Source organism: Pyrgilauda ruficollis, unplaced genomic scaffold (genome assembly GCF_017590135.1).
Source record: "Pyrgilauda ruficollis isolate IOZ18807 unplaced genomic scaffold, ASM1759013v1 scaffold108, whole genome shotgun sequence".
NCBI classification, from domain to species: domain Eukaryota; kingdom Metazoa; phylum Chordata; class Aves; order Passeriformes; family Passeridae; genus Pyrgilauda; species Pyrgilauda ruficollis.
The window spans coordinates 166,913-190,493 of record NW_024508988.1 but is presented as its reverse complement, the minus strand read 5'-3'; the positions used below and the strand labels follow the sequence as shown (position 1 = coordinate 190,493).

Genomic DNA, 23,581 nt, shown 5'->3' with positions numbered 1-23,581 from the left:
CCGAGCCCGGCACAGCCGGCCCAGGGAGGGGATGGTCCCGCTGGGCTCAGCCTCGGGGCCGCCTCACCTGGGGCCGGCTGGGCCCTGCCGCTGGAGAGGGATGGAAAGGTCCTTCCGTGCATCCTGAGGGGGGAAACAGAGCTGGAACCTCCTGTGAGGAGCAGCTGAAGTCTTTGGGCTTGTCCGCTTTGGACAGAGGGAGGCTGAGGTGTGACCTCACTGCTCTCCGCAGCTTCATGAGGAGGGGAGGGGCACAGGGAGGTGCTGAGCTCTTCTCCCTGGCATCCAGGGGCAGGATGCATGGGAATGGCTCAGAGCTGTTCCAGGGAAAGTTCAGACAGGATACTAGGAGGCATTTCTTTACTGATAAGGTGGTTCCAGACCAACACAGGCTTCCTGGAGATATGGTTGATTGGTGAATTTCCTTAACAGGCTTTAACTTCTGCACAGCCCTGAACTGGTCAGACAGTTGGATGATCATTGTAGGTCCCTTCCAACTGTAACTATTATTTTCAATTCGCATTCACAGCTCCAATCTTAAAATGAATTACTGATTAAACCTTGGAGAGATTTTAGTTTCTGTTACTATTAAATTTCACAGACTGTGTTCAATCCCTGTGGGGCAAATTAAGCAATACAAATTGTTTCTTTTCACAGGACATATCCAAATCCTTCAAAGACCTGTCACTAGCATGAAGCACAATGCAATCAGTTTAAAATACTTTTCTTGTAATTTCAGCCATGTAGTGTCTGTCAAAATGCAATTATGCAGCCATTTATAGTAGTGTTTATCTGGTTTTCTCTTTCTTGTTCAGACCATTTTAATTCACAGCAATTCAAGCATCAGGAATGTACTGAGCGCATTTTTTGGTATATTAGTTAGGGGACTTGATTAGATGGGAGAAAATTAGACAATCTTCATCATTTAGAGTATCTTAATATGTTTTTCATGATCTACAAACTACTAAACCTAATAAAGAAATCCTACTAATGTCTAAATGCATTCAAAATATCAACAAACTGTCTAAAGTACTGATTCTAGCATTTAATAATAATTCCTATTATGGAAGTAGTACCTCTGTGCCTAAAATCTGAAACAATATACGGTTTGCTCAAGTGTATTTTTAAAACCTAATTTCTCCATAAAGCACAATGTAGTATTCAGGCTTTTCTCCTTCTGACACAGTCTTATCAGAAAGTGTGAATTTTCCCCTTAAAAAAATATTTTCATGTACCCATCTGTTAAACCAGTAAGTCAGTCCCCTTTAGGGGAAAAAGAAAATAAACCATGTTGTTGAAAGAAACTGATAACTGAAGTCTTCTTTTTACAGTGGACCACTCTACAGATACATTAGTGGGGAAAATCAATCCTTACTGTCACTCTAGACTAAAGGAGATTGCATATTTGAAACATCAGTAAAAAATAATTCATGAACCTGCTACTGACAGCTGCAGTAACTTAACGAATCCAGATGCCACGTGACATTTTACCATTTGATTCTAACCACAAAGATGAAGACTGAAGCCACAAAATAATTACTAACGGTCTCTTTGACACTTGTCAAACAACATCCATCAATATTCAGTTACTAAAGTGAAACTTGTAACTTCAAATTTAAATCCTCAATCTTCCTACTGTATTCATTGAATACATTGAGTTTCTCCATAGGAATTACTCTACTCCAAAGGAATACCGGGTAAAATTTTGTCCAAGAATTTTTGTAAAAAACAATTAACCAAAAACTTTCATAAAATATTATTTAAAATAATTTTGAGTTACAGAACTAAAATAATACAAAAAACCCCCATTTATTATCTAGAGGCAAAACAAATATAATATTTGCTTCCAGATCCCACTATATTAAGTAGTTACTAAAGACTAATAAGAATGATATTTAAAGTAAATTCAGCTAAACAAGCCTCCCAAAAAACAGTGTCAAAGATAGACCTCAATACTTACCCATCATTAGAACACGTCAAAAATTCTTCCTTTAGCTTTGGATGCCAACAGCCTGAATTGAGCATTGCTGTGTGACCCTAAAGAAATAAACACAGAGGTCTTAAAGGGACTTGTAAGCTGTCTTACAAGGTTTTTACAACTTTTACTCCAAATCCTTCAAATGGAATCACAGGAAAGCTGAGGCACAAATTTGGACCCTTCTGACTGATACCAGGATGATTTAACAGATTGTATGAACTTGATCCATTTCATCCTTGTTTTCATCTCTGAATTAGAAAACCCCTTATATTCTTCTACTTTTTTTTTTTCTTTCAGAAAAGAGCATAGAAACACACTTCTTTTTCTCTTGGTAGACTTGTAATGCAGAGAAAGGATGAAACAACAGGCATCACTACAGTGCCACACAAACCTTTTCAAGTGACAGAAGAATGACAGAATTAACAGTAACAATACTGACACAATACGCCAGTGTCAATCTACACTAGCCAAAGATCCTGTTGGAGAAAGCTGAGGAAATAGAATTTTAGAATCAAGAGGGATTTTATCTCACATGAGTTTTTCATAAAATACTGAAGTTGCAAATTGACTAGTCCGCTGCTTTCCTTTAAGACAAAAAACCAGAAGTTGAGTGTTTCATACAAAGTAAGTGATTGCCATTATGATGACTATGAATATAACTATATTAGTGAACTATATATTGCCAGTTTGGCTTTGTTTCTTTGAAGTACAGGCACACGCTCATTGCCTACGTTCAAAGAGAAATTTGGAAACTGCTCCTGCAATGCTGCAATGACTTCAGTTTGTTTTCAGCACAAATAAGGAGAGAAATACTGAAAATTTAACGAGGCAATATAACAAGTATTTCAGCATTTTGACTGTTGGACTACAGTATACTGGAATTCTAGACATTTACAAGAGAAAGAAAATCTAAATTATTTTTAAGCAAAGTAGAACTAAAGCAGATGTTATTTGATGGTTTTATATACGTATCACCAGCCAAAAGAAATAGTCATCTGACAAGAACAGCTTTAGGCAAAACAGCATTAAGCCTAGTTATTTGGCAATATACTTTACAAGAAATAAGTAAATCAATTTTATCATCAGTCTGAGCTTTAGATTTTATCATTACTTTTTAGGCTTAAGCTATTTTAAAAACTGACCTGAATTTAAATACTCTAGGTAAATGGAAGCATTGTATGAAAGTTTGTGAAAACACAAGGGCAAGATGGTTAAAATGCAACTGTGGTTGAAGCACTTCAGGACTATGAATGAACCCTTCTTCATTTGCATTTTTCACTACCATTAAAAATATACACATTTTTGCTTATTAGTCTTACACTCACAGTATGCAAGTAAACAACCCCCAGCCCCTGACCTTACCTTTGTGTTTGTCATATCCACAATGTACTGGTCTCCCTTTATGCATTCCATTACTGGGAAGCCATCTCTGTCAAGAACTTTTGCCTGAGAATTGCCAGAGACAACAAGAATGACATCTCCTGTGCTGCTATACTGTAAAGACTTGATTTGGTGACTATAAAGAAAGAAGAAAGAAAAAAAAAAGGAGAAATTAAACATTGCAGTTAACGTCCCTGTAAACTTACACTAAAACGAAAGTGTCAATGGTGAGAAACCATGTTGCAGAAACAGACCTATATACACTCCTATATCAAAGAGGCAGGAGGCAGAAAATCTTTTACTAATGGAATAAATTTTTTTATTCCACAGTGTGCGTGCATATATGCGTGTGATGTTTCTTTCAATCACATATAGTTTATCAAACACGTAAAACGTCATTTCTGGCAAACATATTTCTTTAAGGATGCTATTACAGCTCCAATGGAAAAAGAGTGTGTGTCAGATTTAACTACCTAGAGATGAAAATTCTTTTTCATCTTCCCAAAAGTAAAATGTGGAATTACAGTAATCTGTAAATTACTATAAAAGGATGTTGCAGTCATACATAAAACTTCATTGTACCTCACATACCAAGATATTAGTCATAGGTCAGCATTCTTGCATCTTTTTTTATGGCCAGGGCTTTAATTTCAGCAAACTTTAAGATAAAGTTAAATACCATCAGCCCTGGAAACATGACAAGAGATAACCATCTGTCTAGTTTACTATGTCTTAGGTGACTGTTCATTTGTTTTAACAGTGCTCTCACATACATCTTCCATTGATTGAGAAAACCTGCGGCAGAAACGATGGAATAATAATACTGAGATGACAAAGATGAACTGAAAGTGCAAAGCTGACTGATGAATGAAAAGCCCAATTCCAGCTTCAGCATATTCTCTCAGCATTTTGCATTATGAACAAATTTCCTGGCTCTTGCTCTGTCTGAAGCAGATATCCCTTTGATTCCCTACACTTCATTATAAGGATAACAAAGAATACAAAGCAGTCTATCCACTTCACACCTGCCAGAATTTATATCCCAGCACATAACAGAATGTGCAAAGTAATGTTACTTTATATTAATACTTCTCTTCTGCCTCTAGACTAATCTGAAGTACAGGACCATAACACATTTTGCCAGCTAGATATAGATATGGCATCCAAAGTATTCTCGAAGAAATATCTTCTCATTGCTTAAGAACATTACTATGCACATTCAAATCCTAGCACCTTTCAGGAAACTACCTTTTAACATTATTTCCTATTAGTGAAGTTAACACTCAGATGACCAAAAAAACCAACTGCGCAACTTGTAACTTAATATTTTAGCATTTCAGTTCTTATACAGTAGTGACCTCACGTAATTTCTCAGCAGTAGCTATTATCTATTAAATCTGTCCTCAAACATGAGTTACTACATAAAAAAATTAAAATACTGTAATACTTACTTTAAAAGTTCTTCATTGATCATAGTAATGTAAACTAAGTTTAAGTTTCTTATTCAAAAAAATGTTTGTCAAAACTGACTACATTACAATTCAAAAGTTAAAAATTGCTTCAAACACCCTATTATGTAATACCAACTGGCAGCCAAATTGGACTGAGTATTATAAGCTGATTTTTAATAGAAAGGAGACATTCAAATCTGGGAATTTCCAAAATAGATCACAGTCAATGTCTGAATAAACATTCTGATCCTCAAGAGAATGAATGAATACTTTCTCAGAAAAGAAGATGGCCAGCTACATCAAGCTCAGAGGAAACACTGAAAGAAATTACAGGAAACCCACAAGAGAAATAGTATCTAAAGTCTAGAATATTCTCTGCAGACAGCTGATAAACCTAGACTAAAGAATATATCAGATTCAGTTTTTGCAGAACAAACACCTTAGGAATTAAAATTTTTTTTCAGTGGTACTTCCGAGCTCTCTTGTCCAATCGTATGATTCATGCAAAATATTCCTGAGTCCCACCTGAGTACTGTACATAGAATGAAGTATTCATTAAGTTATATTTCTCATACTCCAATGCTGAAATTGGCAAAAGAAAACAGCCAACATCTCCAAAGCACAGATTCACATTTTGCACTTATCACTGTTGAAATGTAAGAATAAAAAACAAACATTTAAAAACTAGACTAAAATATATTTTCACTTGATGCATGTCTCATGCATGAAAAGGATCTGACCTGTAATAACAAACAGGTCAGAAGTAAAATCTGATTTCTGACAGAATCCACAATACATAAAGGCCCACGGAGTCTTCTGAAAAAAACCCCTGTTTTCAGAGACCAAAATACTAAAAGTCAAACTGGCAGGCACTAATACTATTAACAACGCACTGTTCATAATCCAAACAATGTAATCTCATTGCTTCTTAGTAGTTCTGCATCAGCATGTCTGAACAAAGTTTTCTTTTGTCTTAAAATTTCTCCCAGTAAGGAAAAGCAACTGATTTTACAGCAACTAGCACAATGGAACATAACCAATAATTTATCAAATCAGTCATGTGAAAATATTAGCTTTAGAGAACAGATTTCCATAACCTTTACCTAAAAAAAAAAAAAAAAGCTAAACCCATACCTTCTTGACTGTGCAATGTGACTTCTAAAATCATGTCTAAAAATTGCTTCTAGAAGTAGAGTATTTGCAAAGTCACAGAAGTTACCACTTCTCTGATGTTTACTGGAACATGACCAAAAGTGAGGCTCTACAAAGGCAGTTTTTTAAGAAAATATTTTTGCTTCTTATTAATGCCACAGCAAAAGTCTTGGGAAACTTATAAAACAGTTCCTTTTAATAGTATTAATCTGAATAAATTTGGTTTAAAATTGCCAAATGTGCAAAGCACTTTGTACTAGGAGCTGCAGAATCATGACACACAAATATTTTCTACACACCTAACAGCTTTGCCTTACACTTCCTTTTGGTGTAACACCAAGGTATGGCTTGAAAGTACTAGCTTTTTTTCAGGCTGGGTTTTTTTAACTTTACATCACAAATCCAAGGAGAAATTAAGAGAGTAACCTGATATTATGCTACAAAATGGAGCCTTGACAATATAGAATTGATCTCAGGCTCCTTTATTTTTAAAATGAAATTAAATTTATGGCTCCAGATCTGGATTTCTCCTAACACCTAATGTTTCCATACCAGAACTCCTCAGAATTCTTTGAAATTCAAGTCTGTGAATGCTAATAGCTCTTCAATAATAAACTGCATAGTGAAAAAGTAATGTAAGAAAATATATACACCTGGACACAAGTGATATAATATTCCATATAGTTCACCAGCTTGTCTCAATGTCAGCATGAAAGAACTTGAAGCTGAATCTTCTTACCAGACAGAGATATAGTTCCAGTTTTATGTTTAGAAAAAGATACAGAAGATATATTTGAATAGTAACTTTTGAGCTCCCAAAATTACTTCATGAGACTCGCATCATAAGTGTAATTTCCAAGCTTCACACCAGTAAAGTCTATATTTAATATTACTTCATGTTTCTGTTTTAAGTACTTTATTTATACATCAATGTACTCAAATCACAAGAATTTCACAAAGAACATTTATATAAAAATATCTATGAGATCCTTACAACACACTAAATTAATAGTGTCAAGAATAACAAGCATTTTAAGTTTATATTTTACAATCAGTTTTTTGCTAAAAGGAGCTTACCTATTTATCTGCAAGCTATCCCTTAAACAGAGCATTAACATACATTCTACTTGTGTTTTTATACAATATTTCTATTTTACACCATTATTGTCAAGTACTACTAAATTTGAATGCACTCTTCTGCTAAACTTGAAAATGCTTCATTAAAATAATGTCCTACTGTGAGAGTAAAGACTGTCAGCTCTTTTTCCTCAGTTATACCAGAGGAAAGACAATACAATTATATTCTGCTAACTAATCATGTAAATGAAATTCATGCCAGAAAAGTCTGAATCAGTCACTTTATATGTGAAAACATTTATTTATTTATTTATGTATTTATTCCTAAGTGGCATGTTTACTTAATTATGTTTTTGAAGTAAATGTATCATTTGTCAGCTTATTATAACAAGTCAAGGTCTGTCAAAGAGATTGGAATTGCATAATGCAAAGCACACATTTTATTTTTGCAATTTTTCACACTTCAGACCAACGATAGAATCCCTTTCAATTTTGCCCCTATTAAGGATAACAGTCTTAACTTCTCATCTTTCATTACCTAGATTTTTGGCATATCCATAGTCAGTTATACGCATTCTATATTTTAATCATATATTCTATATATGATTAAAAACAGACATTTTGAGCACTTCTTACTCTGTGTATAATAAATTACAATCCCTTTCTTAATCACACGGAAGTACCTTTTAAACTGTACCACATCAGGCAGACACCATACCATTTAGTACCTCGCTAAAACCACTGTGTTTTATTTTATGCAATATATTTTTCAGAAAGTTCAGTGTTCACTACTGGTAAAGGAGTTCCAGTTCTCTATGTTATAATTAAATTAATTCACTTCACTTAATTTCTAAATTACCAGTGAACAATATGGACAATATGGAAATAACTCTCTAAGAATGCTTCCTGCATTTTCTTTTCAATTTGTATATATAGAAACATAGAAATAAATGTACATAAGTATATTTTTTCTTTCAGAAAGACAGTATTTCACACTATGCTGTTATTCAGCGATCATTGCAATGCAAAGGATCAGTGCTTCTGAAACAGAGGACTTCATGAAAACTAAATGAATCACCCTTCCCTTCAGAAATCCTGGCAGGAACTAGAGAGGCTCCCCACAAAGGGGTCAATTGTTTTAACTTGCTTCTTCTCTTAATTAGTTTTATGTAAGCAGAATACATATAGAAAGTGTATTCTAATAATGTCAGTTAAACTCTGATAGTCAGCTTGTCTTTGAGAGGTTCCTTTTCTGACGTGCTATTTACAATTGCATGGGCAAATCCACCTGTAGCTTTCCAAAAGGGGAGAAAACATGCAAGTCACTGCAAAAAGCAGGAAAAGAAATAAGCAGCCAGGTTCTTAGATTCACATTCCTTAGTATTCAAGAGCCTTTTAAACAAGCTGTCTTAACAAGGCTTTTGTGCATTCTACCAGGAGCTTAACATGAAACATTAAGTGCAAAAGGCAGCCTTCATGCCTACCATTCACAAGGCTGGAGAGACCGAAAAGCTTGGAGAGAGGCATCCATTCCAGCAAAATCCCAAAATTTTACATCATAATCATATCCACCAGTTATCAAACGAGCACCTGAAGGATCCAACCCCAAAGCAGAAACCTGTAAAGGAAAAAAAATTATAATCATAATAATTCAAGTTTTTTTTTATTTTTTCCACAATTCTTCAAGGTCTCAGCAAAATAAAAAATGCAACTAAAGTTAAAAAAAAAAACAAAAAAACAAAACAAAACAAAACAAAAAAACAAAAAAAAAAAAAAAAAAAAAAAAAAAAAAAAAAAAAAAAAACACCAAAAAACAAAAAGCCCGGACCCAAGCCTCAAACAACCCAGAGTGGTTTCTTACTAAAATATCTTAACTAGATTTTCATTTTGAAATTTCACTACCTTGAATAAAGTCATAGCACTTTTGAAGAAGCAGTAAGAATGGAAGTAGCAATTACATCATCTGAATAAACCACTGAAGACAGCTGAGAAAAAAATAGTTTACAGTGTTTACTTTCTAATAATTTCATTGCAAAATGAGGCTAAATGTTTCTATGAAGAAAATTGTGCTCTAGACATCTATCAAAAGTACAAACAATATTTCCAGCAAGGTAACAAAATAGTGTTTAACATTCACCAGCTAAAGATTCTAAGTTTATTTAAGACAGCTCTTGTGCATATACACATTGCTTAGTTAAGATTTCTCTTCTGAAAAAGGAAGGGAAGAATAAAATGGGGTATAAACTTGAACTTTTTTAAATCACAGATTTTAAAAATATACTACTGTAACAAAACAGGTCAAAGTAACTTCACAAAACCAATTTCTTTTATATACACAACCAGCTTCTCAGAGCTATTAGAAATTCTGAGGAAAGAATGCTTATGCTTATTATTCTCATATGTTACTCTCAAATCACAGATCAATTAAAACAGAAATTTTACTGAAAATCTATTTTAATTCTCTATTTGAAGAATGGTAATGTTCTATAGTACAATACATAGTATTTCACAAACTAAAACAAACAGTAGTGTTCAAATCACTACATGGAGAAATAAGGTAATACAAGGCATTTCACTAAAAATTATATAAAATAATTACTTAAAACCATTTACCTTCAAAATGATTTCTTTTCCTTTCACATTTGTGAAAATATCATATTTACTACTATGGTTTCAAACATTAATATAAGATTAGCTGGACAATGTGCTAAATGAATTTAGATACCAAGAGATTAATTCTCAAAAAATTAAGTTATCTACATAAGAAAGTGATGAAAAGTTCTATCAAAAAATATAAAACTAGAGTATTTTTGTAATTACTCAAAATTACACCTAGTCTGAAATGTTAAAATGCCTGAATTAGTTTTCATTAAAAGATAAAATTCATATGGAATTCATGCTTACGTTTTAATGGAGCTCATGGGTAAAACCTAGACTACAACCAGCAGATTACTTTTAACAAAAACAAAACAAAAACATGGGTCATCTCACATTTTTTAGAGATAATCATCACATTGAAAAACCCTTTCAGTAAGAAGAAAGATAGTCTCCAACACAATTAAGCAGTAGTAGTAGTAGTACTAGTAGTACTAGTAGCAGTAGTAATGATAAAGATGATACTAATAATAATGATGATGATAATAAAATTTCAGGAAAAGCATTTGAAGAGATAAACCAGAAAATTCTGAAGGAAAAAGAATTCACCAAGAACATCGGACTTATAGAAAACCATGTGGAAAAAAGTCCCAATCAAACAAAAATACTATTTATGCAGAATAGAAGACAAAAAACCCTTCATTTCAGAGTGGAGGGTAATGCCTGAGAATTATGTCATGACTACAGGTTAGCAAAACAGAATTTCTTCAAGGAAGAAAAGAACTTGGGGAATTGCTTTCAGATGTCTAAAACAGTATTAAAAATTCTAGATATGGATGTACAAAAATACCAAGAATTTTACACAGAAGATGGTTACCTATATGTATCTTCTTTACACATATACATGAGAAGTACTGACAGGAACAATGATTTAATGCAGATACATAGTAATACCACCAAAAAAAACTTGTCTCAAAGATATATCAGTCTACTATTGTACTTTTTTTTCAAAGCTTTAGTATACATCCATACACACTGTGTTATGGACACTTTAAAACTTACGTAAACTGTTAAATAGCTCCCACAGAAAATATTTTAAAGCATGGAAACAAGTTCATGAAAAAAGTAACCTACAGAAACAATCGTCCCAACAAAAACAGCCTGTATGAACAAAATTTTTTCTTTAAGATGGATAATTTGCTTCCCTAGAATTGAGATTTCCGTACATGAATTAGTATGGGCTTCTTTTGAGTTTTCTTTTTCCAGTTTCATGGAGAAAAAGTGCACTTACTATTCCTTATCTTATCAAAGACTCATTTTTAGTCGTCTTCTCCTACAGGTTCCCACTACTGCTGACCAGCTCTGTGCCGGCCACTTTTTAAGCATCACCTCCTAAGGCAGGAACAGGCTATTCCCCAATGTTGGAAATGAAGCAGGGGAAGCAGTAGCCTGGCTTGGCTGAGCAGGGATTTTCTCTAGGAAGTAAGGCAAAAAAGGAAGGTATATGCCCAATGGAAGCGAAGTCAGGTGACATGGGAAGAATACAGAGATGCTGCTTACTGCAGCCAAAGAGATGCTGCAGGGAGAAAATCTGTGCAGCCAAAGCTCAGTGGGAGTTGAAGCTGCCCAGAACCATGGGGGAAAACAAGAACTTTTTTTTTTTTTTTCAAGCATATTAATGGTTAAAGACAGTGTAGAAATAATACCAGCCCATTACAGGATAAGGATGCACACTTCACAAAGAGGTCATAGACAAAGCAGAGATGTTTAAAGCTTTCTTTGCTTCTGTCTTCTGACAGGAGGGGTCAAGACCATGACTGTGAAAATTATCAACTCCCAGCCAATCCTGAAACTGAGCAGGATCTGCTGCTCCAAGTGGATCCCTGTATCAGGCTATGCAGATTCAGATCAGGCTGATGAGATTCATCTGAGAATCCTCAAAGAGCTAGCTGATGTTATTCCCAAGCCTTTCTTGATAATTTTCAGGCAGTCTTGGGAATCTGGAGAGGTCCCAGATGACTGGAAACTGATGAAAGTGGTTCCAGTTTTCAAGAAGGGCAAGAAGAAGGACAACACTGTCATCAGTCTCCACCAGCACGGCCTCATGAGAGGAAAGCCTTGCTTATCAAACCTGATTTCCTTTAAAAACAAGGTAAGGCATCTAGTTAATAAACGGACTCCAGTTGATGTGATCTTTTTGGATATAAGTAACACTTTTGATACTATCTCTCACAGAGTTCTTCTTGATGAAATGTATTAGGAAAAGGTTCTTCACCCAGAGGGTGGTTGGGCACTGAAAAAGGCTCCCATGGAAGCTGTCACAGCAGCTGGAAGAGTTCAGTAAGTGTCTGGACAATGCTCCTGCGTACCTGGTGTGAATCTTGAAAATGGTGCTGTGCAGGGTCAGGAGGTGAACTTGATCATCTTTGTGACTCTCTTTCGATCTCAGAAAATTCTGTGATTCTGTAACACAGGTACCTCACAGTATTTCAAATACACAACGCCCTAGTATAGCCAACTGTCTGAAAACAGTACTTTCAAGGAAACCAAGATGTGGCAGAAATGATGAACCTATTCACCAGACAACTAACTCCTCCTTCATCTAAAAGTTCTGCTGTAATTCAGAGGCATTCACTTGCAGAAATCTTTAAAATGTGAAATCTCTTGTGTATTTCTAAAAAGAATATGCCCCTTTTACAACGTAAATGGAAATTCTGAACCCTAGCAATTTCATTCATGATTTCTGACATGCAGAAAAACTGGGCATCTCCAGATTAATCAGAACACTCAAGTGTTCTATTCAGTAACTTCTATATGAGGGAGCAGTTGTGAAATGAGATATTAGAAAGCATATATTTCATATTCTTTCTCATACCCACCTATATATCACAAGTACCAGGAGAAATAAAAAATATATATGAAGTTTCATTGGGAACAGTAATTCCTATTACACTGTATAAGCAAAACAACTGGGAAATTAATCAGTTTTCTGGGAAGACTCTCTAGCTTGGGAAATCTTTCCTGAGACTTCTCAGCTGCACAGGAATAGAGTCATCATCAAATCCACATTCACTAGATTGAAGAGGTACAGATGGGATATATAAGCTTAGCTGAAATACATTACACTGTATGAACATAATGAGAAGATTGTATTTAAAAACATTGGGGCAAAACACCAAAATCAAGATACGAAGTTATTCCCATCTTTATGTGTCGAAGGTCAGGAGTAAATGGTTTCACTGTTCTAAAACAAAAAAACAAACAAAAAAAACCCCACCAAAAATACAGCCCTTCCACAGAAGAGATATTTTTTCAATATGTTTAATTTACTGCATCCAGTCTAATCCAACTGTGCTATATATATCCCACATTACAATTCACCTCTGCTCAAGGTGATGACAGCTGCATTCTCCTGCAGTCAAAATATCTCAGAAGTCTTCCAGAACTGTAACTACCACTTTATAAGGCCTTTTAGTTAGAAATAACATGAGCTTGCTCTTCAAAAAGCCATGAAAAGATTTACTGGTTTAATATAGAGAAAAATAAATCAGAAAAATTTACCTAACAAAGTTTGTTAGGACGTGTATTCAAGAAACATACTGCAGAAGCAGTTACTGTCACATGTAAAATGGGAAACTGATTTGCACTAGTACACTACTCTGCAAAACCTAGTATCCATAGAAATTAATATGCAAAGCAGTTACACGCACCATGTGTAGAAAAATCCACTCTATTTTGTTCAGTGTTGCGCAATGCATCTTTTACAGGTCAATTAGCCCACAAAAACAATTGAATTCATATTGCAAGATGTGATTATACAGAGATAGACAGACAGATATATATATATATATATATATATATATAGAGCAGAAAATCAATTGTCGTTCTTTAAAAGAAAGCAAAGGAGCAGTAGTGGAGATAAAAACTAGAAAAGATGCAGTCAAAGACAAGGAAGAACAACATCTCAAGAAATTGAGAATGGTGTATAAAAAGGCACTGAAAGATTGAAGTAAAATGAAGTACTTAGCTGCAAAGAAGTCATTGGCAATAACATAGTCCTTTAAACCCATGACCAAAGAAAGGTCTAGATTAGACCCATGTCTACATATTAAGAAGGTCTATCCTAGAAGAAAAACTCTAACAATTACAGAGAACATACTTGATGAAAATGAGACTACAGCTGAGTCAAATGGAGCCATATTTGGGTTATTACAAGGAATTGAAGAGGTAGTCATGAAACACACTTTCAGTTGCACTAAGAAAAGAGACCGACTAAACTAACATATCAAGGAAACAATTTGCTTCTTGAATTTAGCTGATAAGTATTTGTTAACCTATTTCACAGACTGGCACAGTTGTAGAAAAGCACAAAGGGTTCAAAACATGTTATCACTTACTGTCTTGGTTCCATGCTGGAGTGTAATTTCATGAGAATCTGGGATTTTCTTGACAGGGTTCTGGAAAAAAAGAAAATCCATCTCTGTGAAAACAGTGCTATCCCCAAAAAAACCCACTAATGCAATATATATGTAAAAGTAAGAAGGCTTCCCTCGCACCAGTAGTAACATGAGAAGAAGAAATGGGGAAATCATAAACCAGAGACTGATTTCACATTTTTATTTGCATGAATAGACTCCCAAAAATATGATAAATAATTGTTTTAAAAATATGACACTGTCTTAAGACTAAAACACGAAAATATTTTCTTTTTTTTTTTTTTTTTTTTTTTTTTCTCTTTGGAAGGTATTAGTCCACACAGAAAGAAATGTAATGGAAGTACTCAAGTACTTTTCAGCAATTTTCTAGAAAGGTCATGTGAATCATTACCTTCAAAATGCTTCTTTATCTGGCACCACTCCAGTTTCCTAAAACAGACACTATCCTCTTGATGCCTAACATCTTTGCTATAATTTTCTGTTGCCAAGTATGATTTTAAAATAATTTTAGGCACATTTTATACTACACATTAAATCTCCTGTCTTATCCATCTCTGCCAATCCCTTCACTATCTTTCACATTTCACAGAAATGTCTCTATAGCATCAGGCTGATTATCTTCATACTTTTTTATCTTATCAGTTCCATCTTTTATTTTTCTGACAAAACTAAAACTTTCATTATCTTTGGTTTAGCCACACCTACCTTTCTTTTAACCTTACTTAAACTACAAGGGAGTACACTTAGATTAGGCACTATTCTTTACTTTGAGGGTTGTTAGGCACTGGCACAGGTTGCCCAGAGAAGCTGTGGGTGTTTCATCCCTGGAAATGCTCCAGGTCATACTGGATGATGCTCTGAGCAACACAGTCCAGAGGGAGGTGCTTCTGCCCATGGCAGTGGGGTTGAAATGAGATGGTCTTTAAGATGGGAGGGCATGGAGGCTGTGCATGTGCTTTCATAATTTGTCTTCCAGAACAACCACTTTGCTCACTGAAGCCCTACTGGGAAGCGGCAAGACATCCCCTGCTAATAGGAAGTAGAGAATGTATCCTCCGCTTTCCCTTGTTTCCAGGTGTGGATTTCACTTTTACTTCATTAAGCTGCCTCTATCTCCATGTGCTTTTTTTCCATCTTCTTCCGCTCCATCCTGCTCAGGATGGGAGTGATAAAGTAGCCTGCTGGGCACCTGGCATCCAGCCAAAGTCAGCCCACCACAAGGTAACAGCAAAGGTTTACCAATAACTACACCACATCCTAAAAGGTATAGCCCACATGGAACCAAGTGACACTTTCACAGATTCTGTGGTTTAGAAGCTGAGAAGCAGTTGTAGCTCAAAATTCCCAAGTGAAGCTGTGATTATGAAAATGAGTTTATTGTTCAACTGACACTATAAAGCACACAGACAAAGGTATAATTATAATACAAATTAAGTTTTCAATGCTCCATCATTCCCTACACTATGAACTGATATTTGCTGTTCTTGGGATGCAAAAAACTGCTCAACAGTCATTGCTGGCACTTGTCCTCCAAGCACATTCCATAAAAACCAAAGTGTGAAAAGCAAACAGTTTCCAAGATTCACCCACAAAGCCATCACACACAATAAAAGATGTACTATTTTTGTGAATCAAAAGCTTTCACAGAAACCATTGCTGCATTCTTACTTTAATCACTGCCAGGTTGCTTTTCTGCATTGGAATATTATACAGTTCTTCATTTCATGTAACTTACCACAAAGGTATATTGTGTCAGCACTGAATTTAATTTTCAGAGGGTATCTCAACTACTTTCAAAGGTCTTTCAGTAAGCCAAAAAAGAGAAAAATTATTAATAAACAAATTATCTAGAACAAATTTTATTTTAATTGCTAGCTCCCTCAAGTGACAATAATTAAATCCCCTTTTTTATGAGAAGAGTGAAGCACTAACATGAAAACATTTTTGCTTTACACCACACTCACATTGAACAGTATTCTGGCTACTCATTTTAGAGAAGAAAAACAGACAGGAATATATTCTGCCACCTGATAAATCAAACAGTCTGAGCCTAAAAGTCAGACACTTGGCGACTGCTACTGGTGCTAAGCTCTGCAGGGTCCAAGGGATGCCTGACAGTTAAAGTAACTGTTTAGACTATTCAAAACAAAAAATTAAGATAACGACATCCAGGAACATATCTTGGCATAACATCTGCAAATTAGCTAAATATTTACAAAAAACCAAGGTGGCTTATTCTATTTTAGTTAACCATGAACTTCATAAATAACACAGAATGCTGTATCTCTAATGTGCTACAGCACATGCCTATATGCACACAAGATAATCAGACGCAACTACCAGCACTACTGCATTTTTCCAGTTATTACACTCCAAAGAATAACGAATGCCATAAAATCCTTTTTTTTTTCCACACTTTGAAAGGGAAATATAGCTAATACATTTAGGCCGATTTGAACATCCGGATATCATGTATACTGGAATATTACTGTAAGTGTGAAAAAAGCGTCAAGACAGTTTGCCTGAATTGTCCTGTAGGACTTCAGCTGTTGCTTGGATTTCAGATGCTAACTTTACACAAACTGATTATATGATTTCACTAATATTGTTCCACAAAATTTGTATAGTGATTAAAACTACAGGAGGTAAAATCTTTACAGGATTTCCAGGGTGTTTTTTGTTGTTGCTGTTGTTTACTTTTAAAGCCCATGAGGAAAAGATAATACTTTAAATTTCTGCTTCAGCAGAAACAGATGAAAATAATTATGGTGTTGACATATCTCCTAATACTTTTACAAAAATTCTCAATTCCCTGGCTGACATAAGATTTATATATATTAAATCTGTGAAATAGAGTATTCTACAAGTTTACAGTTTTTTCTCAAAATGAACAGTCTTACCTTAAAAGCAATTTCTGCAAAAGGGACACTGCAAATCAGCATCACATCTGCAGTATGGAGTTTCAATTTTTTCAGGGAATTTCAGCCCTAGCTGAGTGTTATACTCCTGTGTCTAACAACAATCTTCTATTTACTGCACCACTGTCAGTAAATATTGTGGATTTTTTTCCCTTGCTCCTTTTGGGAGCTTCCTTATTCTCAAACAATACTCAGAAAATACGCCACTAGCAACCAGAGGCTGAAACTACATTAGTCTCCCCAGAATGTTTTGAGAAAAATCAAAGACAAAAACAAGAGGTCAAATAAATCAAAATTACTCTTTTTTTCATGGCCAACCAGAGAAGGGGAAAATGATGCATTTATACCTAAAAGAACCTCTACTGTTCTGTTTCCAGAGGTTTGTATATAAATGGAAATTATATTGTATGAAAGAGACTTGCAAACTGTAGGTAATCTTTCACACATCAGGTCCTTAAATAGGAACTTTTCTGGGTACCTAAAATACTATAATTTACAGAGAAAAACCATGCCTTTTTTCTCTATGTTTGCAATTGCCTTCTTTGAGAACTTCAAGATCATATGCTGCCCTGGAAAAAAACCTGCATAGCTCCCTTGTTCTCAATTCTCTCCTGAAACACTGGCTTCCTGAAAATTTGAAAAGACTATCATTTGTGAGAGCAGAGCTATGGCACAGCATGGAGAAAAAAATGCAAAACTGCAGCTGGTTGAACTAAACGCAGAGTCTGTCTTGAGCAAGAGAAAAGGTTAAAGCTGGTTTGGCTACTACCTACCTTAAATATCTTTAAGACAGCCTTTAAATTGATCAGGGAGCTGGAGCACTTCTCTTGCAAGAAGGGAGCATTGCTCAGCCTGGAGAAGAGAAGGCCCTGGGGAATCACTATTCTTGTATCTGAAGGGGGCCTCAAAAAAGCTGGAGGGACTTACCACAAGGACATGTAGCATTAGGACAAAGGGGAATAGGTTTAAACTGAGAAAGAGGGTCGGTTTAGGTTAGATATTACAAAGAAATTCTTTACTGTGAGGGTGGTGAGGTACTAGCACAGGTTGCTGAGAGAAGCTGTGGATGCCCCGTCCCTTAAGTTTTTAAGAGCAGGCCTGGATGGGACTCTGAGCAACGTGGTTTAGTTGCAGGAACATTGGAATGAGATGGTCTTTAAGGTATCATTCAAGCCAAACCAGTCAATAATTCTAAGTGATTCTACTATACTAAAAACCCCCTTCAGCTACAAGGGTACACACACCCTGCTCTTTTGGGTCTCTGGTTTGATACACTCCACAGGAAGATGCTGTCTGTTCATGGGCACGAATGATGAGAAGGAGGCAAGAGCTACACTCCACAGACATTCTCTATTTCTGGTGAAAAGACAGGTTTTGCAGAAAAGTATCACAGAAGTGCTCTGACACAGAGGATTACTGCCTTATTTGAAGACAGATGGAAATGACTGGAATACTAAATGGGCAGCAGGAATAGCTGGTGGAAGTGGAAAAGGAACAACAGACCCTAGCAACAAATGGTAATGTGAGTACCACCATCTACTTAAGACCTTAACTCTTCACCAAAAAGGTCCCCTTACAGAAGGCCATGTTTTAATCATTCAAATCTCAGGCCTTGTGGCAATTAAGAAAAAAGGACTTCCTATTTTTGTGCCTTTTGTTTAAATACACAATGTACATGTTTTCTTGAAAGTTTTTTTAAAGCTTATTCTCTTCCCACACAAAATTCCCGATTTGCATGGAAAAGCAACTATCACACTGCTGAGGGGCAAGGCGAGGAGTGCAGGAAAATTTGAGACCCTTTGAAAGACTTTTATTTTGTACACCAGTGCTGAAATCTGCCTTGTGACCAGATACTATTTATCCCTCTATTTTCTTCAGCAAAGTATTCAAAATCGCAAGTTCAATTAAGAATGTTAATCAAGATGACAGGGAAGAGTTAAAAAGAGAAATGTAATATCTTCTTATGAAAATGTTCATACTGTAAATTATGTTACATATTGGAGGGAAAGCTCTTAAAACATTTTTAGGACAAAAATATGGGCAGACAACTCATCAACAATCACAACAGAAAGTATGGGATATCTGACACAGTAATTCCCAGAGCAGACAGGCACAAGCTCTTCACAAAACCATGGAATGGTCAGTGTTGGAAGGGACCTCTGGAGATCATCCAGTCCAACCCTCCTGCCAAGGCAAGGTGACCTGGAGCAGGTGACACAGGAATTCAGCCAGGTGGGTTTTGAATAACTCCAGAGAGGGAGACTCCATAGACAGCCTGTAATGTTTAGGCAGATAAAATACCACAGAAATCCAGTGAATTCTGGAGAAAAGCCACTGTTTATCATGACCACCGAAGAAATCTGGTCCAAGTGCTGCAGTATGTAGGCACAACCATATGTTAATATGAATAGCAGCAGGCTTCAACTCATGCTTCTTGTTGCTTGTCTGTATCAAAATGTTTTGGTTTACAGGTCAAGTATTCTCTCTCTTAAAACACAACCCTTAAAACACAACCTAAATTCTTTTTTTCAGTGTAAAAAAGTTCTAGAAGTCCATAAAACTTCAGAGGAGGACTCTTGCATAACCTTCATACATTGGAATTAACCTCAGGCCCACAAAAAAGCAGTTTCTTCCCTTCTACCTCACATCCAAATTCAATATGCAAGTTCAATATGCAGGAAGGAAATTAAGAGACTATTTTAGTGACGATGAACATAGAGAACAGAACCAGTTCTGTTCTTCACTATTAAGTCTGAAACATTATTTGAAGAAAGATAAAAGGAGGTTAAGGGGAGTATTTCACAAATCTGGAAGAAAACCTCACTCATTCCTCTTTTCAAATTAGATAAATGTTTTCAGCTGTTAGGCATCCAGATGAATTTTCCATGACAGCAGTGAAAGGTGAAAGCAGTAGTAAGTGTTCGAATTTATTTTTTCTGTTCTTTTTTAAACCCATTTTTCAAACAAACTCACAGTGATGTCACGTTTTGTTCCACAATCATGCACTGATTAAAACCACACTACTTGTAAAATGGGCAGGTATACCGAGTCACAATTTTTCACTCTTTTCCTCTGTAAATTAAACTGAAAATAAACGTGTAAGATATACACTCAGGTTGCACAAGTGGACATTCAAGAGAAAGATTAAGTATGAAAAACTACAATATGAGAGATGGGCAAGATGCTGTTCTCCAGCAACAGAAAAATATAAATTTTTTTGGGTTTACAGGGTGTATTACCCACAAACTTCCATGCAGAAGGAAGCATACACATTTGAAAGGACATTTCAACAACTTTTAATTTCCTCTCTTTTAGGTGTTAGAATTGACAGATGTAACTGTTTAATAACTTGCATGTTATTAAACTCAGCTTGGCCCAGATTCATATAATCTGAGTTTCTAAATGTGATGCATCTAAATAAGGAAACAACTTCTTCAGACTTCCTATACTGCCTTCAGAAATAGGTAAATAACTAAAGAACAAGAACCAGTGTACCAAAAAACAAAAAGTATTTTGAAATCTCTCCTCTTCATGAATTATTCAGAAAAGTGCAAAGCATCTGAATTTCTAGCACAGATGCCTTGATTAGATTGGGTGAATCAGGGTACATGTGTCTGTAGTATCTAAATTTCTGGTCTGAAGACAAAGGAAAACATTCTGGAAAACAGGAGGATGCATGCAAACACTGGGATGAATTATCTTGGCTGGTATTCCCACAAAATACCCAAAACATCCATTACTCACGGAATTAACCTCAGGCATGCATGATGAATGCAGAAAACCTTCAAAATTAACAGAAATATCAGAAGGGCCCTTTAAAATCATATTGTTCCCAGTTTCCAGCCTTTAATTTAGGTTAGTCAAAACACCACAGATTATTTACATCTTGAATTTTAAGTATAGGAAGATCAAGATGTTATTCTTTCCTTTAGTGCATTAAGAGATATTGCTTCAGTGTGCACTCAAAAATTAAAAGGTGCTTTAAATAGATGAACTTCCTTTCAAATACTAATAGGATGTAAATTCAATTATTCAACATGTAAATAGTACTGTGGCTAGTTTCTCCCAACATCATCTAATTCACAGATTCGTGCAATTTTTCTCTTATGATCTGAACCTAAGTGTTTTGTCAGGTTTGACCAGCAAGGAAAAAGACCTCAGATTAAATCTTTATTCCAACATGACTGCCTAAAAGTAATAAATTTCTATTGTTATTATAGGACAGATACAACATATTTTATTAGATGTTGAGTCAAATAGTAACTCAGAGACTGTGCCATGACACAACAGGTAACATCAGTTAGCTCTCCCCTTCCCTTTCATGCTACTGACTAGCATATCCCTTTCTGAAAAGACTCCAATGGCTTAGCAGTTTAGAAAAGGTATTACAAATAGAATCTCAGCATGTTTGCAAGCACCGTTTTTAGAAATAAACAGCATACTTCTGAAGTACAGCAAAAAGCCTGCTTGATCTGTCTTCTGGGGGCTCATTTAGACACATTTCAGGAGGTTGCTATTTTTAATCTAGATTCCAAAATCTTATTCAGATAAATTTCTAAATTTGTAACAAGCCTTCGATTTATGAAGTCATAGTTTATATTAAATTAATGATTATGACCTGGGAATGGTTCTCACAATGTATACCAAAGAAATTCTCTTGAGCCTTTTCTAAAACAAGTTATAACGATCAATAAAACTGATTTAAATGTAAAATTGCCTGGAATCATTCAAGTTTCCTCTGCAGTTTCTGGGAGACAGGTTTACTTAAGCCTAGTATTCCAGTTATATTCTACTCATATAACCTCCTACCTGCTTCATCTTTATCTTCTCAGCTTCAAATGGGTATAAATAGAAATAATTCAAATTTGCTGAAACCGTACGTACAACTGCCACATACCACCAAAAAGCACCCATGTTCAGTCAAGACACTATTTTACTACAATAAAAAAATACAAAACATTACTGCTACCTGCCATGTTAGGAATGAAAAAAATCTCTAGCATTTTCAGTTGGGCATATCCTTTATTCAGGTTGTTCCTTAGAGCTGAACAGAGCACTTTGTTTTAACATAATGGAATACTTCCATTTACTCTGCAACAGTAAAACAACTCACACAACCATAGATCAGCTGACAATGAGGAGAAATAAAACAAACTCTGAAAGCTCTTTTCAGGTTGGGAGGTTTCCAAACCATAGCTTAATTATGAAATCAGAAAGGACAAATAATTGTGAACTTTTAAGTATTTGGAGTAAAAGTGCCAAATGCTTAGCTCAGATGGGACATTCACCTATTTTACATTCAGCTTGTGTATAATTTTGTACCACAGAGTCTTTGTGAGATTTCTACCACAAGGAATATGCCATAAAAGACACCCATGAAAGAATCCAAAACCAAAACATAGGATGCACAACCAGACTGAACTTAACATTTGTTAATGCATAACATTTTTCAGCCTGCTAGCCAGTTCACTTAATTATTTACATTAAACCTGATCCAAAACATCTTTTATCTAAACTACACAGACACTTTATCATTACCACCATTTGGCAAACTTTAGGGAATGAAGAGCATGAAGTTCTTTCACCTGACTCACCAAGATAAACCATGAACACTTAGATGTTTTTCACTCTTTAAAATAGCTTTACTGCTCTCTAGATTTAACCACTGACAAAACAGAAGTACTTACGAAGTATCGTACAATTCAGAAATACGTATGAAGTTCAACACGTTTTTTCAAAAAAATATTCCTCCCCTCTATATACTTAAAAAATCAAAAATACTACTAAGCCTTTTTAAGTCATGCAGCAAAACGCAATTTCAGTTACATGCACTTCCATGGAAGTACATTAAAATTACATCTGCAGTACAATAAGTATTAAAGCTTCTTTTGAAAGTTGTGTAACCACTGAAATTAAGTCCATCAACAGCAATACAGTCTTGGACTCATCAAAACTTAAAAAAACAATGCAACCAAGATATAATCAATATATGGCATTGCTATCTAAAACAGAAATGGTATTACTACAACTGAAATAAAATCCATTTTTTTCTCTTATCAAAAAGGGCCTTATTTAAAGAGCTCATTGTAAGACTTCTGGTGAACATGTTAGCATAGAATTTCACAATCAAGATAATACAACCTCTACACCACTATAATGGCAACCTCATTAGCAAGCCACCTTTTTTAAACAGTATTTTAATGAACAAAATTAAAACAATACACCATTGGTGTAGACCAATCCTTGACCTTTAACTGTGCTATTTATTTGACTTCTACATACCTCAGTTTCCTCATCTGAAAAAACGGGAATAAATAACACCTATTTCAAGGAATCTGCTGTAAGGTTTTCAGCAATAATGTTGAAGTTTTTCACATTCCCAAGGGTCCTGTTGGTCTTAGCAAACACACTACCTTCAGCAAACTAAACCATTACAGCTCAAGAGAGAGAGAGAGATGTCCACAGACTACACTTTTCAACAGTTCTACAGCTGTTAATGCGAAACATATTCATTCAAAAGTTTACTTCAGGATCTTGAGAGACAGAAATGTATGTGTAACAACCCACTCAGTGACAATGACTGCAGTTATCCAC

General features: G+C 35.3%; 1 protein-coding gene across 1 annotated transcript in view; it reads right to left on the bottom strand.

Moving 5' to 3' along the window:
* Positions 1-23,581, bottom strand: part of WDR70 (WD repeat domain 70) — a 124,177-nt gene that overhangs the window by 79,096 nt on the left and 21,500 nt on the right. Inside the window, exons 6-9 of the mRNA XM_041472598.1 lie at positions 14,031-14,090; positions 8,523-8,656; positions 3,341-3,494; positions 1,961-2,037 (exon numbers count right to left, since the gene is read on the bottom strand). Coding sequence (XP_041328532.1) covers positions 1,961-2,037; positions 3,341-3,494; positions 8,523-8,656; positions 14,031-14,090 — 425 coding nt within the window. The remainder of the gene's footprint in view (positions 1-1,960; positions 2,038-3,340; positions 3,495-8,522; positions 8,657-14,030; positions 14,091-23,581) is intronic.